The 16963-nt window shown below is 43.4% G+C and overlaps 1 protein-coding gene across 4 annotated transcripts in view; it reads right to left on the minus strand.

Annotated features, from left to right (window-relative positions):
- Window positions 1–16963, minus strand: part of LOC128115610 (uncharacterized) — a 54709-nt gene that overhangs the window by 24379 nt on the left and 13367 nt on the right. For all 4 annotated transcript variants that reach the window (XR_008220225.1, XM_052746482.1, XM_052746483.1 and 1 more), the window contains exon 2: window positions 5606–5699. Coding sequence is in view for 3 of the 4 variants with exons in the window: in XM_052746482.1 (XP_052602442.1) it covers window positions 5606–5699 (94 nt within the window). In the remaining variant the exon portion in view is untranslated. The remainder of the gene's footprint in view (window positions 1–5605; window positions 5700–16963) is intronic.

A 16963-nucleotide genomic window follows, 5' to 3' on the forward strand; every position in this document is an offset into this window, starting at 1 on the left:
ACAGCTCACTGTGCTAGAGGAAACAGACTCATTTCGTCACTGAGCTGACAGACATCGTGACTTCGATGAAAAGTGTCAAGGAAACCCCCCCCCAGAAGGCCGATGCTCATCCTTGTAGTTTGGGGGACAGTGCCATGTTGATGGATCTGCCCACCTGGTAGCCTGATCCTACCCACAGAGCCTAAACACTAAAAGAAGCCACAGCCTCTGGGACCCGAACTTGAGATGTCTCAACAGGCATCTAACTTGACCTGAGTAGGCAAGGCAGAAACTGCTAAACCGACCCTTGTCTGGGAAACACAGGGCTTGTTCTGGTAGAAGCCTCACTGGAATCTAAGAGCAGAGGAAATGAGTTGAAAAGAGCAAGCTTCATTCATCCAGGAAGCTGTGGTAGAGGCACACCCATCCTGCCTGGAGACTGGATGCCAAAGCAGCTTGGCTCCAGGTAAGTTACTGGCAAGGCAAGAAGTGTTTCTTCCTGTCCTACACCCTCCCTGGAGCAGAGGGACCGGTCAGCTGAGGAACTACAGGCATACCAGAAGGCTTTTGCTCTCTGAGGATGTCCCTGGGGTTCAGATCCCACCCAATCTCCTACTTCCAAGAGGCTTCAAACCCTGGCTTCCCTTAGGACGCCACGATGAGCCTTCCATTTGATATTACACACTTTGCTTGCATGCCTCCATCTCCGAGACCGGCAGATGCACGGTGAACCCAGAGGATCACAATTTGCACTTTCCCCAAGCTTCTCTGCCCCGTTCTGAAGAAGCATTACATTACTGAGCAATAAGCACTAGAGAAAGATGTTCCTGTCCTGCGGCTACCAAGTGTACACAGCTTAACTACTCCACAGTCGCTTCGGGCTGGGGAAGGGCACAGACATTTTCCTTTGCCTTTCCCTCTTGTTGTTCACCGTGTCCTTGTAACTTAGGACCATGTAGGGACAGTCAATCTCCTCCACTAGACAGCCGAGGACAATGTGACTTCCTAGTGATACGACCAAGAGAGTCCAGAGGAATGGTGACAAAGTGGAGGTCTAGACTCCTGATTTCCATCCTAGGGTTCTTTTGAGGTATCTTCATTATTCTATTCCTCCAATGCAGAAAGTAAAATTTAGAGTCCCCACTCCGTGACACGGATGAAGCAGGCCACTCGCCTTATCTCTCACAGGCCACCCACACAAGCCATCTGTCTAAGCACACCAAAATAGCACTGTAGTCTCCAACTCCACACCTTCGCTCCTGCCCCGGCGCTTGTTTGAACCGCCCTCCCCCAGTTCTCGGCTTAATGAAATTTAATCATCCTTTAATCCTGAGCTCAACTGGCTCTATAGTGCCTTCCTGACTAGTGCGGCAGGAAGTCATTTATCTTGCTCAGGATACGGTTTATATATCTAAAAGAGCAGCTGTGGCTTCCTCGGGCCCTGCCTTGCAGATTAGTGTTTTGCAGGTGAATTTTATCTTCCCAAGGAAAGTACGAGCCTGAAGAAGACATAAAGATGTGTTTCGTGCATCTTCAAGTTCCCTATAATCTTGCCTGTGATAAGAACTTAACATTTTGAAGCAGTAAGTGAAGCACATGGAAGATAAATGGCTCCTTCAAAAGCCCGTGGCGCTGGAACTTGAATTTACAGCTCCAGAACTGATCTCCGCATTATTTCTACCAAGCCACACTGCCAACCATGCAGCTGCCACTACAGGTAGCCTCCCCGGGGACCCAGAACAGCTGAACATAGGCTAGTCTACAGGGCCCAACTTAATCCAGTTATAGACTGCGCTGTTAGAAAGGGTAGTTCAAATTGTTGGGCTTGAACAACTGAACTTCCTGTGTTGTTGGCTGCCATGATGTGGGTAGCTCCTCGCCAGTGCTCCTTCCTCCTTTCCTAAGCTTGACTTGACTGTGAGCTTGAAGAGTGTGAGATTACATAGAACGGCCATAAAGTACCTTCAAGGACAACACTAAGAACATAATGAGAGAGTATACTAGCATTACAGCCTCTAAATCTTCTAGTTGCTCTTTTTATAAGCACTACCTGCCTTCACCGGGCTAGATGACGTGGTTACAGAAATACCCTCTGTACCCTCACGAAGCACCAGTCTAGTGACTGAGCATCCATGGACACAGCAGATAACTTCAGTTAAAAAAAAAGATTTTAAAATTACAGACTAATTTTTATCACTGTTCTTTTTGTTTTCGCTGAGGAGTTAAATGAAGCGGGGCACTATGCTATCCTTCTGTAAAACCACTAGGCACTGACTCTGCATGCTATATAGGAAGTCAACCTGTAGACGAAAGCTAATAAGATAGAGGCAGGTAAGCATGCTAGGTACCTCTCAGGTGGTTGCTCGGGGTGGCCACAGGAGTCTGAGGTGCCCAGTGAGCTTCTCAAGGAGCAAGGACATGTCAATCACCTGCTTCCAAAGAAGGCTAAGTATGTGGTTAACTGCAGAGACTTTGTTCGGCTCAGCAGAGATAGACTCAGTTTGTTCAAACCAACAGAGAACACACCGAGCCTATCCTCATTCCCTGTACTTACCAGGCTAACTTCAAATAAATAATAAATACATACCTCAAGAGTTTGAAGCAATACCTTATCAGCTTAAGAAAACAGCTGTCGGTCCAGCCTCGTTTATCTGTGTCTGTTTGCCTACATCTCCCTACCCCCTAAAAAGAGTCACTTCTTGCACAGTAGCACAAACCACAGTAGAACCTAGAAGTTTCAACCCAGTCTCATATCCCCTACATTAACATCACATTGCTTATAGTAATGCATCTCATGTGTTTATTTATTTATTTTATTTTATTTTATTTTTTTTTTTTTTTGGTTTTTCGAGACAGGGTTTCTCTGTGTAGCTTTGCGCCTCTCCTGGAATTCACTTGGTAGCCCAGGCTGGCCTCGAACTCACAGAGATCCGCCTGCCTCTGCCTCCCGAGTGCTGGGATTAAAGGCGTGCGCCACCACCGCCCGGCTGTGTTTATTTATTAATGACAGTTGTTTGCATTCCTCGAATACCTTACTCATCCAGATTTAAGTATTAGGAGGTTAGATCAACATCGGTATTTGGAAGATGGTCTTTCTCTAAAGTATGAAAAGGGATTCCACAAAACCAAGCCCCAGTGCCTACCTTCCATCAAGTGCTGTGCTTGGGTCTCACTGTATGAGATCCTCAATGGTTTGTTCATTTAGAAGACTACGCTGCTAGACAAGGAAATGTCTGGCGGAAGGATGAAAGCAATGAGTACATCACTTCACAAAGCACGTCAGCTTCACAAAGCATAGACACATGCTAACCAGCTCTGATTTCCCTAAGAGCTCATTGTGAGCGCTTTATCCCTGCAGCATTTATTTTGTTTGCCTCTGATGCTTGTGGGTATGGTGTATTTATAACTCTGCAGCATGTATTTATAACTTAAGAGTAAAGTAGAAGGTCTTTGTATGTTCTAAAATTACTTCTTTCGAAGTTCAAGGGCTCTTTCCTTCAGTTTTCCCGTTGGAGAATCTGGTAAGTCATTCCTGATGGCACATTTTCAAAGAATGTAACTGGGCTCCTGGACCATCTTCCTTCCATAATGCTCTCCCCTACAGTAAATACCTCATTCTCAGGTCATTTTGACCTGAGTCAAAGCTTCAAGTCATCATGAGGCTTTTCCGGACCACTTCTAGATTTTTACAATTTCAATGATGTTTTGTTGCTAGAAATGTAGGTGATAAGCATGTAAGATATAGACTGCCATGATTCTAAGTGTCTTCACGTTAATGTCGACATAAATTTCTAGACCTCAGTATCTCACACAACCTTTTATCATCAATGTGCATTTTCATCCAGATATTCCCGTACCATGTGATGCGTCTTATCTCAAAATCAAACCATGAATGCTGAACAAACATCCAGCTGGAACATTCCTTCGAGAAGCTCTGTCCACTGCTCCCATCTCTTCTATGAGTTTGGTTTTCTGTATACAATCCACTTGCTCATTCTGAAACAAAAACTAGCAAACCCAAACATGTCCTCCCTTTCTTCCTGCAAAGGAGTAAGCAATGAACTCTCCCCCTACCCCTCAAGTCATCTCCTTAACAGTTCAACCACTTCACTAGATCCCAGTCTTTATTATAGCCTGTTAAAGGCCCCTCCCACCCCTCCTCCACATTGGGTCTTTTTAAATGCAGGGAAGGGCAAACATCCCCTCCTCCCAGCTAAAGCGTGACTAACGGAATGGAGGAGTAGACAGGTCTCTTAAGCTAAATAAATTCTAGCAATTACAGGTGTCTTCATGTGAAGAACTTAAATATACAGCTTCTGACATTTTGTATGTTACAAAACCAGCTGAAAGATTTGCATTTAGTAGGGATTAATTACTCTGAAACTAGACCTCACAGTATTGTATATGATTTAGCATGGTACTTGTGAATAGGAAGTACATAGTAAATACCCAGTGGTCTTTACTCTGATAACCCCATGAGAAATATCCCACCATCTTCTGGGTCATACTTTATGTAGATGCCTGATAGGTGGAAGCTTGGATAATTTTGTGGATTTTTAATGAATGGAAGGAAACCACATGGTGGACTTAGAAGGAACAGGACAGAGTGTATGGTTTTTAGGAGGTAATAGTCTTTGGGGACTATTAATGATCTAGATGGTCTGTGGATGAGTAGTCTATAAAATTCATATCAATTTAACAGTGCTATAGATTTAGTTAAGTTATTCATTTCTAGAAATAGCTATTTCTATTATTTTTTAATGGGTCTCTGTAAAATACAACATTTTCATTAATAAAAACTTTAAACGAAGAAAGAAAATTGTGCTCGGCAGGGCCTTTGATCTTACACTGAATTGATCAGTTCCACATAAGCTTAATCTAGTCTGGACGTTCATCATCAGCCTAGAAGTCCTAAAAGAAAGAGTTTCTTCTGAGTTTTTGTCTTAAGGCTCCAAATGACAGGTACAGCACAAAGAGGGATGTATGGAGAAGGAGGTGGGATTCCCACCCCAACATGATCAGGCCACACACCTCGTTCAGTGAGTTGGGAGTAAACGTGAAATTCACAAGAACAAATGTTGACACAAACGTACAAGGCCTGTTGAATCTAATGTTCTAAAACATGTAATTAGTCAACAAGTAGACTTGATCCACACCCCAGTTTGGAAGAAAAAGTCAAATATAGACTTTTGTTTTTCTTCAAGATGATTCTGGGTCAATTGCTAGTTTCAGAGGCCTTGGGTTTATTCGTATGGTACACAGATAAAGTAAATATAAAGTCTGAAAATGTCAAAAGTTCCTTACTGTTAACGAGAAGCCTGTTGAAATAGAGGGATAATAAAAACAGCTGTCCTTCTCAGATGACTTGGTTTCTTAAGGATCTGAAGAAACACAGACATGTGACCTGTGGTTTGAGAAATGCCCAAATAAACTTCTCCAGCATGTTTGGATTCAAACTTGGCTTACAGCAATCTGCATTTTCTGCTTCAAATATGGCTCATGGAAAGATTCATATGCATCTGTCTCCTGCCTGGGTCTCCAAAAGTCAGCATGTTCTCCTGTCCTCCGGCTGCACTGGCGCAGGGCAGCCTGTAAGGAGTTTGCCAAAGCCCACACCCTCACTTACCAAGCTCTTTGGTACCTGTTCCCAGACTTTGCTTCAGAAGGCGAATGCATGGGCTATACAACTTCTTCCTGGAATGCTCAGCGATTCCCCTTTGCTGTTTAGAAACAGAAAGTCTCTATTAATTTAAATAAAATGCCCACATAGAGCATATTGTTTAAGTGGAGAATGGCCTTTATAGGCTCATATACTTGAATGTTTGGTTTCCAGTTGAAGGACTATTTAGGAAGGATTAGGAAGTGTGGCTTTGTTAGAAGAGGTATGTCACTGAGGGTGGGCTATGAGGTTGCAAAGCCCATGCCAGGCCCAGTCTCTACCTCTCCAGCACCATGCCTGCCTGCCTGCAGCCATGCTCCTTGCTGTGATGATAATGGACTAACTCTCTGAACTGTAAGCAAGCCCCCAACTAAATGCTCTCTTTTTTCATTTGCTTTGGTCATGATTTCTCTTCATAGCAATAGATCAGTAACATATCATCCTCCAAGAAATTCAGCAACATCTATCAACTTCTTAAAGTCAAAGAAGGTTCTGGAAAGACAGCAGAAAAGGAAGCATTACTTGAAATTTGCCTAGCACCCTTCACACAAAGAGTAATTAGATAAGAAAGACCAACAAAGCTTATCTGGGGATCAGAGGAAAAAGCCAGCCAATACATTAAACATAGACATCAGGCAGTGGTAGCACACACCTTTAATCCCAGCATTCGGAAGGTAGAGATCCATCCGGATCTCTGTGAGTTTAAGGCCACACTGGGAACAGAGCCAGGTGTGGTAGCACATGCCTTTAATCCCAGTGCTAGCTAACCATAGAGGTCTGGAGGTCTGGACAGGCAGAAAGAGGAAGTGATGTAGCTGGGTGGAGACAGGAAGTAAGATGGCAGGGCACAGAAAGGTGTATAGGCATGCATAAGTATACAAGAAGTAGCGCTCTCTTGGGCTGAGGATTTCCTAGAGGTAAGACGTGGCTGGCTTGCCCTCTGATCTTTCAGCTTTCACCCCAATATCTGGCTCCGGGTTTTTTATTAATAAGACCATTTAGCAATTCATCTTACAATAGATCCTGGGACTGGAGAGATGGTTAGCAATTGAGAACACTTGCTGCTCTTGCAGAGGATCAGAGTTCAGTTCCCTGCACCCATATTGGGGAGGAGGGATCACAGCCACCTTTGACTCCAGATCAGGGAGATCTGATACCTTCTGGCCTCCACAGGCACCCATGCACATGTACATACACACACACACAGAGATATACACAAATAGATAATAAAATAAATCATCTGTATATACATATATACTTTATAACATTAGCATAAACTTCAAAACATTAGCAGAAGGGGAGACTCACAGAGCTGCATGTTATCCATACCTGTACAGGAAGAAGCCACGTGGAAGAAGGATGGGTCTAGTGGAACAGGAACAGGAAAGCCCCCAAGTGGCCAAGACCCTTGCTGGGGAACATGGGACCAACATTATAACAGCAGCTGGATGTGGAGGGATTTTGATGTTTGTCTGGTGGGTGAGAGCATGGAGCCCACAGTGATGATGGAGGGGTGAAGCAGTCTCTAGTCCCTAAGGACTCTTGGAACTGAGAGGCCAGCACTCCACACTAGGGAAGCAGAGCTAAATCCGAACTGGATTGTGGCAGCAGAGATGAAGGAAGAGAAGCCAGGGCAAAGAACAGAGCCAGGAAACCTCAGGCCTTCAAACACCACACACACTACAGGGCAGGGACCTGTGCGTGCCACAGGACCCTGTGAAGTCAGCTTTTCTGACTTCAGAGCCACGCCTTTCAACTAAAGCATGTCTTCTGCTAAAGGGTCAAGACGAGCTTTAGCAGAAAAGGATCAGGGTCAAGTTGCATAAAAGCTTATTCATAAAAAGAGAATAGGGAGCTAAATAAGGTTAAGTCCTCACACAAGATCAAAACCATAACCTACCATTTCAAAACAGAATTGAAAAGCATTAGGAAAGTTACACACACATGAAAGGCGAATATAAACACAATTTGAAAACTTACAAAGGATGAGATAGACCTTGGGAAAGAACTCAAGAATTAAAGGAAATTTTTAGTTCAGAAATAAGACTAAAAAGGAGCACAAGAGCAAATAAACACAACTCACACTTTAGGTACACAAAGGTAAAAGACAAGGAAAATTTTAAAAATGAAAATAGAGATTCAAAAGAGGGCTGGAAAGGTAACTCCGAGGTTCAGAGCACTGGCTGCTCTTCCAGAGTTCCCTTCCCAGCACCCACCTCAGGCAGCTCACAGCTGCCTGTAACTTCAGCTCCAGGGGGCTCTCACAGCCTCTTCTGGCCTCTGCACACATGTGGCATGGCCCCATGCAGCCACTCACGCATACACATAAACAACAAATAAGTTTAAAACCTCTGTTTAAAAAGATGGAAAAGAAATGAGCAACTACTGGTGAGAGGAATAAGTCTAACATGCAACTATGGGACCACAGAAAGAGCGCAGTATAAACACTTTCCACCCCCTCCCCCTCCCCATGCCTCACGCTTACTTGTTTTTGTTTTTGTTTTAATTTTTATTTTTATTTTGCAATACAATTCAGTTCTACATATCAGCCACGGATTCCCTTGTTCTCCCCCTTATGGGCCCCCTCACCTTCCCCCAGCCCACCCCCCATTCCCACCTCCTCCAGGGCAAAGCCTCCCCCACCGACTGAGATCAACCTGGTAGACTCAGTCCAGGTAGGTCCAGTCCCCTCCTCCCAGGCACACGCTTACTTGTTTTGAGCCAGGGTCTCTCACTCTAGCCTGAAATTTACTATGTAACCCAGGCTGCAGTATTCCTGCTTCAGCCTCAAGCATGCTGAGATTATAGGTATGAACTTTTATACCTGGGTTCAGGGTATTTCTTTAAAAATATCTAAGAACGTTTATACTAAATTAAAAAAAAAAAAAAGATGGGGGCTGGGGCAGAGAGATGGCTCAGTGGCTGCTCTTCCAGAGGACATTGGTTTAATTCCCAGCACCTATGTGGCAGCTCACAGCTGTCTATAGCTCCAGTCCCAGTCCCATGGTAACCGACTCTCTCTTCTGGCCTCCAAAGGCACCAGGCACGCACATGGAACACAGAAAACATCAACCTCCCCATAAAATTTTAAAATGAAAAATGACATATTTGGGGGCTGGGGATGTAGCTCAGTGGTAGAGCACATGCTTATTGAGTTCAGTCGTTGGCATCAAAATTAAATGAGCAATGGGACACCTGTAATTAGGAAGACCACAGAATAGGATATTGATTTAGAATGATGAACCAAGACATGTTCACATGGCTGGGAACTTTTAGGTGGGCTTGTGAAGATTGAACCTCGGAGCCAGGGAAAGAAAATTAGCTTAGTTTCAGGTGCTTCAGAATGTTGGAGATAAGTGGAGCAACAATTTTCAGGGTTTTAAGAAAACAAAAGCTTACCAATATGTAAGATTCAGGGAGTTGAGTTCCCGTGAGTCTTCCTGTGGACATGAAGTCAAAATAACTAGATATAGCAACTCTAAGGCTAATGGAATATTTAATATATGACCACTTGCAGAATTAAGATTAAGTGAAGGATGATAGGGAGCATGTTTTGTGCACACTGTCTGTACACTCAGACAATGTAGATATAGGAAAATATTATTTTGGAAAAATAAAGGTAAATACAGACAGCACGTGAAAAAGTGTGAATCTACCCATCCACTTGATTGCAGAAATGATAGCATTGTTATTCTGAGCCGTTTGTGAAAACCTAGTAGTTCTTAATTTGAATTTGAATATCAGAATGAACTACCTATTTATTTATCTATTTATTTATTTATTTATGGTTTTTCAAGACAGGGTTTCTCTGTGTAATAGCCCTGGCTGTCCTGGAACTCACTTTGTAGACCAGGCTGGCCTTGAACTCAGAGATCTGCCTATCTCTGCCTCCCAAGTGCTTAGATTAAAGGTATGCACCACCACTCCTGGCGGAGTTATTTGGTCTTTAAAAATAGGTATTTACATACTTCGTGTCTGAATTTAGGTTTTGAAATACTATTTCCCACGTAAGAAACCGGGGAGTGTCGGGAAAATGGCAGATTCCAGGTCTGTGGTGTGAGAGGTCGAAGGTGATCCTAAAACCGAGTTGTATCAGATAGTGAGGAGGCCATGGAGAATGCTGGTCATCTCAAAAGGATTCAAGGGCCAGTGGAAGAGACTATCAAACATGAGACATGCCAATCTGCAAGTGGTTTGAAACGCATAAAACATGTCAAATGCATGTGTGAACACATACATATATGCAAAGTTCAAGACAAATAAACCAAGTTAGCTTTGGGTGGTGAAAGAAAATGTTCGTTAACTGTTAACATGTAAATATGGGGAATGAACCAGGCATTTAAAAATGCAGCCCCTGGTTAAAGAAACAACAGAGGAGGAGATGCATCCTTTTACAGAATTCTTGTAGCAAGCAAATTAAGAAGTAACAGGTTAAAATAGTCTCCAGCCCTCAGGGAATTAATAGACCTAGGCAGTTAGCATCAACCTCTACTTAAGTCACAAAGAGACAACCAGTTGCCATGTGCTTCTCAGTGGACCACCATTGCAGCCATGCCATGGGATCACACCTGAGTCTCAGCAAGCTTTCAACCCCGCTGCCCTGTATTTTCAGGAATAATAATTAATATTATTTATTTAAATATTATTATAAAAACAAATAAAAATAAATGAATGCTCTGTATTTGCAGGAAATACAGAGGACAGAGAAGCATGTTGAACCGTACCAGGGACAAGTGAACAGGCTAGTACTGACTGCAGGAAGCTGTAACTCAAACTCCAGCTTCTGGGGGCTTCCACGGATCAACTGTTTGGGAAAGTTTGTAGGGGAACTGTGGGCACAAAAAGATTCCAAAGACATCAAAGTTTTTAAAAAAACTGGCAAAGAAAAACTAACCTTTTTAGAAATGTTAGTTGGACAGAAAAGCCACAAAATCAATAGAAGGAAGTGATTCCCAAAGCCAGTAAATGGTGAGTTTGGGGCCGAGGGAAACAGTTTTGATCACCACAGACCACAAAGAAAGCTTTGGATGCAGTCAACAGCAGTTCTGGTTCTTGAGCTGGGGATGCTTTAGAACAACCCAATAAACTCCATGTTTGTTTTGTTTAGACATTTATATTTCATTTCATTCACAAAGGGGCTTTAAATTCACACATTCCTTAGCCTAGCATGTCTGTAACTAAGGATCTGCCTATAAAATAAACCCAGGGGCTGGAGAATGGTTTAGCAGTTCAGAGTACTGGCTTGTCTTCTAGAGCGCCAGGATTTGATTCCCGGTACCCGAATGGAGGCTCACAACCATCTGTGACTCTATTTCTAGGAGATCTTGTGTCCTCTTCTGGCCATGGACACCAGAGACACGTGTGGTACACACACAAATGCAGTGAGAACACCCACACACATAAAATAATAAAATATTTAAAAATAAGACAAGCCTATTCAAATGCACAAAGTGTGTCCACTATAATGGCTAAGGAATTGAGAGGGCGTAGCTGCAAATTCCGAATAGATAAGGACTCTGAATAATAACTCATGCTACATCCATACAATGGAATATTTTGGCACCATGGAAATTGAAGCAGGTCTATATGGCTACCCAAACATACCATTTACGTGTGTGGTGATGGAGATGAACCCTGGGCTTTGAGTATGCTAGGTAAGCATTCTTTACCACTAAGTTACATTGCCAGCCCTCTAAATATATTGTTAAATATAAAAGGAGCAAAGTATATAACGTTATTATATACCAAATGTGAGAAGGAAAAGACAACATCTACATGTGAAACTATTTGGAAGGCTGCCTAAGAAACTGCTACACTCTACTTTTGAAGGTCGAGTGGGACTGGGGATGGGCTCAAATGGTGAGATCTTCTATGCTTTTATATATTTAAAAGTATACCTGTGTTTTATTTGTGTGTTTTAAAAGCCAACTGCTTTGTGGTTGGTGTTGTTGCTTTGCTGTTTTTTGTTTGTTTTTTGTTTTGTTTTTTCAAATTTGTGGTCATTTGCCAGCATCTCAGTGAATGGGGGATAGGACCCAGGAAGTGACATTTATTACAGGAGAAATGATCTTTCTGCCTTTATGAGAAAATAGAGTGTATTAGCCAGGGTTCTCTAAAGGAACAGAACTGATAGAATGAATATGCGAAGCTGGAGGGCTCAGCTGGTCTTCAGTAGACACCGGAATCCTGAAGAAGTAGGCACTAATGCCAGTGAAGAAATGAGCTCCCTAGCAAGAGCAAGGAGGCCCAGAGCACAAGCTTCCTTCTTCCATGTCCTTTAGACAGGCTGCCAGCAGGGGTGTGGTCCAGAGGAAAGGTGGATGTTCCCAGATAAACGATCCTGATTATTAAGGGTGACTCTTCCCACTTCAAACAACTTACTGAAGAAAACCCCTTCACAGATGTACCCAGCCTCTTGGGTTTTAGTTAATTCCAGATACAGTCAAATTGACAACCAAGAACAGCCGTCACAGGGAGTTAGCACTTCTTTTACTAGAACCCCAGGTCGTTATAAAGCTGGTAACATCAAGGCTGCGGCTGCATGAAGACCCACGTGCGTGCGTGAAGATCCCACGTTCTAACAATGTCTTCCTCCTGCTCATGATGCAAAAGCAAATATTTCTGCTGCTCACTTTGTAAAGGAGTTTAGTCAAGGACACAACACATGGTATAGAACTATAATAAATATAGCTGAAGTCACTCATTTATCAGCTCTCTGTTGAGTGTATAGTTGTATCAAACCCCGAGGTAGTGTTGGGGGTACAACAGAGAACATGACAGATAAAGTCCTGTCCTCAGGGAGCTGACCCACCCATTGACCACATAGCTGAGAATTTTCTTCACTGACTGGAATAGTTTGCATTGCAGGCAAGATGATTTGGACTTCTCAGTGGCATATGGATCATACAAAGTAAAAAAAGAAAAAAAAGAATTTTCTGATGGATATAAGAGATTATGAGCCACATAGATTTTTGAAGCATTTTTCTCCAAAGATTTTTTTTTAAATCTTAAAGTAGAAGCTTATTATGACTACATTATAAAATTAAGGTTGATGTGGTAGGAGCTCTGCTCCTATGGTTCCTTCCCAATGATTCTACTTCCTGGTGTCCACACCCTTGGAAGACTGTCTTTCAGAGTGTGAGCAGGTCCTGGTGGCTTGATTCTAAGAGATAAAAACCCTTACAAGGTGATAGGACAACAATTTCTAGATTAGGTTATAAACCAATGTGACTTCCCATCTTCATTTCACACTGTCTTGGCTTTCTCTTCCACTTTGGCTTGGAGAGAAGCCAGTTGCAATATTGTAGGAGCTGGAGAGAGGTCTTCGTGGCATATGGCATGGAACTGAGTCAATCTCTGGCCAGCAATCAGCAAGGAACTGTGGAGGACTGAAGCATAAGTATGCTGGAACACAGATCCTGAGCCAACAGAACCTTTGGATAACTGCAGCATTCCAGCAAATCCAGAATTGCAGTCTTGAGAGAGCCTCAGTGTGAAGCATGAAGCCAGCCCAGCTGCACCTGGAGAAAGGAATGATGATGAATGCTGTTTTGAGCTTCCAGTTTGGGGATGCTTGTTACCCGGCAACAGGCAACCAATATAGTTGACTAGGCAATCATTCCCCTTTGGAAGTAGATCACATAAGGCCTGGTAATGCCTTTGGGAGCATTATTTCTCACATGGGCAAATGTGGCAAAGCCATGATGGAATGTATTCTGTCACTTGGCTTTGTTTCATCATTCCAATGATCTAACTTTGCTCAGAAAGCTTAGCTGAAAGGGACCTAAAAAAAAATCTTGTTACTTTTTCTTCTGGCAATGAGTTTTTTCAGACTCACTCGACTTGAAAAAAACTTTAATTTGAAAGTAATTTTATTAAGAATCCTTCTAGGCATCGGTGTTATTCTGCACAGATAATTGTTTTCTGGAGTCATTTCCTTTTCTCTATTGTCTGCGTTCTTTTACCTTTCTTTAGAATTTCTCCTCACTCCAGCTTTGACTGCAGGATAAGATGCTATTTGAGTAAGACCTCATATTACTTCCATCTTCAACTCCCTTCCCCCACCCTTTCTGCCTGTATGTCCATATGTATGTCTCTGGCTAAAAATATATATTTTTATATTCAAACTATTGCTCTGAAAGCTTTGCATGGCGTCCTTTTATTTCTTATTGAATGGAGAAAAAAATGAATAAATTCTGTTTTAAGAAATAAGTCATGTAACTATTTTTAGTAGTTTTTATTTGTTTTGGTTTTTGGTTTTGTTTTTTGTTTTTTGAGACAGGGTTTCTGTTTCTTTGTGTATCCTTGGCTGTCCTAGAACTAGTTCTGTAGACCAGGCTAGCCTCAAACTCACAGCAATCCCCCTGCCTCTGCCAAGTGCTAGGATTAAAGGCATGTGCCACTACCACCTGGCTAGTAGTTTCTATTTGGAAAATAATTTTTGCATTAATTTTTGTAGACATTTCAGATTAGATGGAAAACTATAGGTAATCCATATGTTGGAGGCCTTGAATTAGAGGGGGGCCTCCTCCCCCCAAAAAACCCAGTGTGATGCAGTGGGAAAGACCAGGAAAGATTTTGTGCATCAGTTTAGTTTGTGATCCAGGTTTGGCATTTCTGTGTTTGGCACGAAACACAAAATGATCCAAAGATTATTCTGACTGAATCAAGAGTGCCGGCTTTCTGAACCACAAAGAAAAAAAAAAGAAGAAGACCCGACAACAAACAGCTCATTACATTTCCTCCTAAAATATTTAAGGGGCGAAGCAAGTAAGCTACATCAGGAAAATGGCCTCGGAAGAACACGGTAATTATTTATGTCTTCTACTACAAGACACTAAAGAAGAGCTGATGTTAAGTGAACACTCTCTGAGATGAGGAAGCCGGCCACCCCTGTGCTGGACTGGGGATTTCACAAAGCTCTGGTCCCTTCCCAGCTGCAGCCCAGTCCTGAGGCTCCAAAACCCCCCTCCCCATCAACAGCAGCAGTAAAATGATCACACGGGAGATTCAAATGAGGATATTTCGTTTTATTTGACAGGCAGCCTTAAAAGATACATGACTCCAGAGCACGAGGGGACCTGAGACCTGGGCCTCTGATCGTGTGGTGTGGCCTTAAGCTGCTTCTCTGACATCACATGGTGCTCCGGGAAGGACGAGGGGTCCAGCACGTGTGACTGGGTGTGGAGGAGCTTGAACTCAGGGTTTTGTGTAAGCTAGGCAAGTGTTTTGTCCCTGAGCTACATCCTCAGCCCTGGGATTAGGTGTCTCAAGAAGTACAGGGCCCACTGGGTGACCCTTCCCATCACAAGGGCAAGTCCCAGTCTGCGCGGTCCCTTAGGGTCACCCCTCAGCTGATGGCCAGAGAAGATGGGTTCTGCCGAGAGGTGAGAGGGTGCCCATTAAATGGTAAAGAATAAAGATCTCCCCCATAGACTCACTTGGGACTAAAGCCCGGAAGTGTAGCCACAGGCCTCTCCTGGGGCAACGACACACAGAGCCAGCTAGGACCGAAAAGGGAAGGAGGAAAGAGAGAACATAGACACACGTCTCCAAAGCTTTTCTTCAGAGTCGTTTCTGAAATGAAACTCCTTGCGTTCCCATTCCCATTCTAGAGCTGAGATAACTGAGACAGGGGCATAAAAGCCAAAGGCCCCAGCTGGTTGCTACGGAGCTGGCTGTCCCCGCTGTATCGTAATGTTAGCCTCCACCCCAATCCTAATCTCTGCTCCAGTTTCGACCTGCCTCGTTAACTGAGTCATATGTCCCACAGAGACCCCACATAGTGCCCTGGAAACATGTGAAAGGTTTTTATGTATTTTTTCTTTAGCCAGGCATGGGGATGCACGCCTTTAATCCCAGAACTTGAGAGGCAGAGACAGGCAGATCTCTATGAGTTCAAGTCTACCCTGGTCTCTATGAGGAATTCCAGGCCAGCCAGAGCTACATAGTGAGATCTTGACTCAAAAAGGAAAAAATATAGCATTACATTTTTATTTATTTAGTGCGTGTCATATGTGTATATATGCATGGATGTATGTGTGCGTGTGTGTGTGTGTGTGTGTGTGTGTGTGTGTGTGTGTGTGTGTGCACCCGAGCATGTGCACTCACCCAGGCATGCATGTGTAAATTAAAGGAAAACTTTCAGGAGTCCATTCTTTCCTTCTACCACACAGCTCCTGTGGGTCTAACTCACATTATCAGGCTTGGCAGCACGTGCCTCAACCTACTGAACCATCTTGACAGCCAGAAAGTCTCACTGAAACACTCCGGACCTACTCAAGGCTGACTTACTTGCGGTCGTCAAAATCACTTCATTCTACGGCACTGTGCAGCAGGCCTTACAGGGATTCAGGGAAAAATTATGCTGTGTTTCATTTCTCTTGGCTCTCCATAGCCTCACCTTCCACACCTCCCCGCCCCCCAAGGATGGCCTTTGGGGGACCCAAATCTTGCTGTGGCAATGACACATATGGACTAGCTGTTTGGGGAAAGGCAGGTTAGTGAACTATTGGTGTGTGGGTGAATCTTTGGTCTTTCTCAGCATCATCTAGCTGGCAAGGCCATGTCTTTCTCCCATAGTCTCCAAGATAACTGCTCAGCTGTATCTAAGCAAGGAGAGGAAGATACAGAAGTACTGAGAATTGTTACTGTATCAATGTACAAATGATAGGTCTCACTGGCCAGGGCAGAAATAATTAGAATTATATATAATTTTAATTATCTATATTATTCTAATATTCTGTATGTTCTAGGCATGGTCCCTTATGGATTCGTTCTCATTTGTCTAATGCTGATCTTGGAGAACAGGATGTTCTCCATTGCGCTTTGCTATTTAGACAGACAAAAACATCAATACAGGTGTTGGCTAACTTGGCTTGACATAATTCCCCCTCCACACACACAAATTAAGGCAGAAAAGCGTTGGACTATTGTGGGAGCCGCGGGAGTCCTTCCAACCCTTTCTCATGTATCCCGTTATCAGCAGCAGACTAGCCAAGAGACCACATTACACACAGAGACCTGAGGTCATGAATGGGAACAAATTCCTATCATTCCAACTCTGATTGATTAGTGCTGAGGTCACTGTTAACTAACGATTGCCGGTTCCCGAATCTACATGACTCAGTGAGTGAATAAAGCCGAAATGAACCACACTTGAGCCTGTGGACACAGGTTTTTCATGTTGCATTGGCGGGGGGAAAGGGAACCCAAACCAAAAAGTAAACACAAACCACCAGCAGCGATCAGGCTGATGAAGCGAAGACTGCCGTAGGGTGGGTCCTAGCAGTGCCTTGGCCTCCCTACAATCAGTCCACCACTGGC

Source organism: Peromyscus californicus, unplaced genomic scaffold (assembly GCF_007827085.1).
Source record: "Peromyscus californicus insignis strain IS unplaced genomic scaffold, ASM782708v3 Scaffold_1__1_contigs__length_55948999, whole genome shotgun sequence".
Classification (NCBI taxonomy): domain Eukaryota; kingdom Metazoa; phylum Chordata; class Mammalia; order Rodentia; family Cricetidae; genus Peromyscus; species Peromyscus californicus.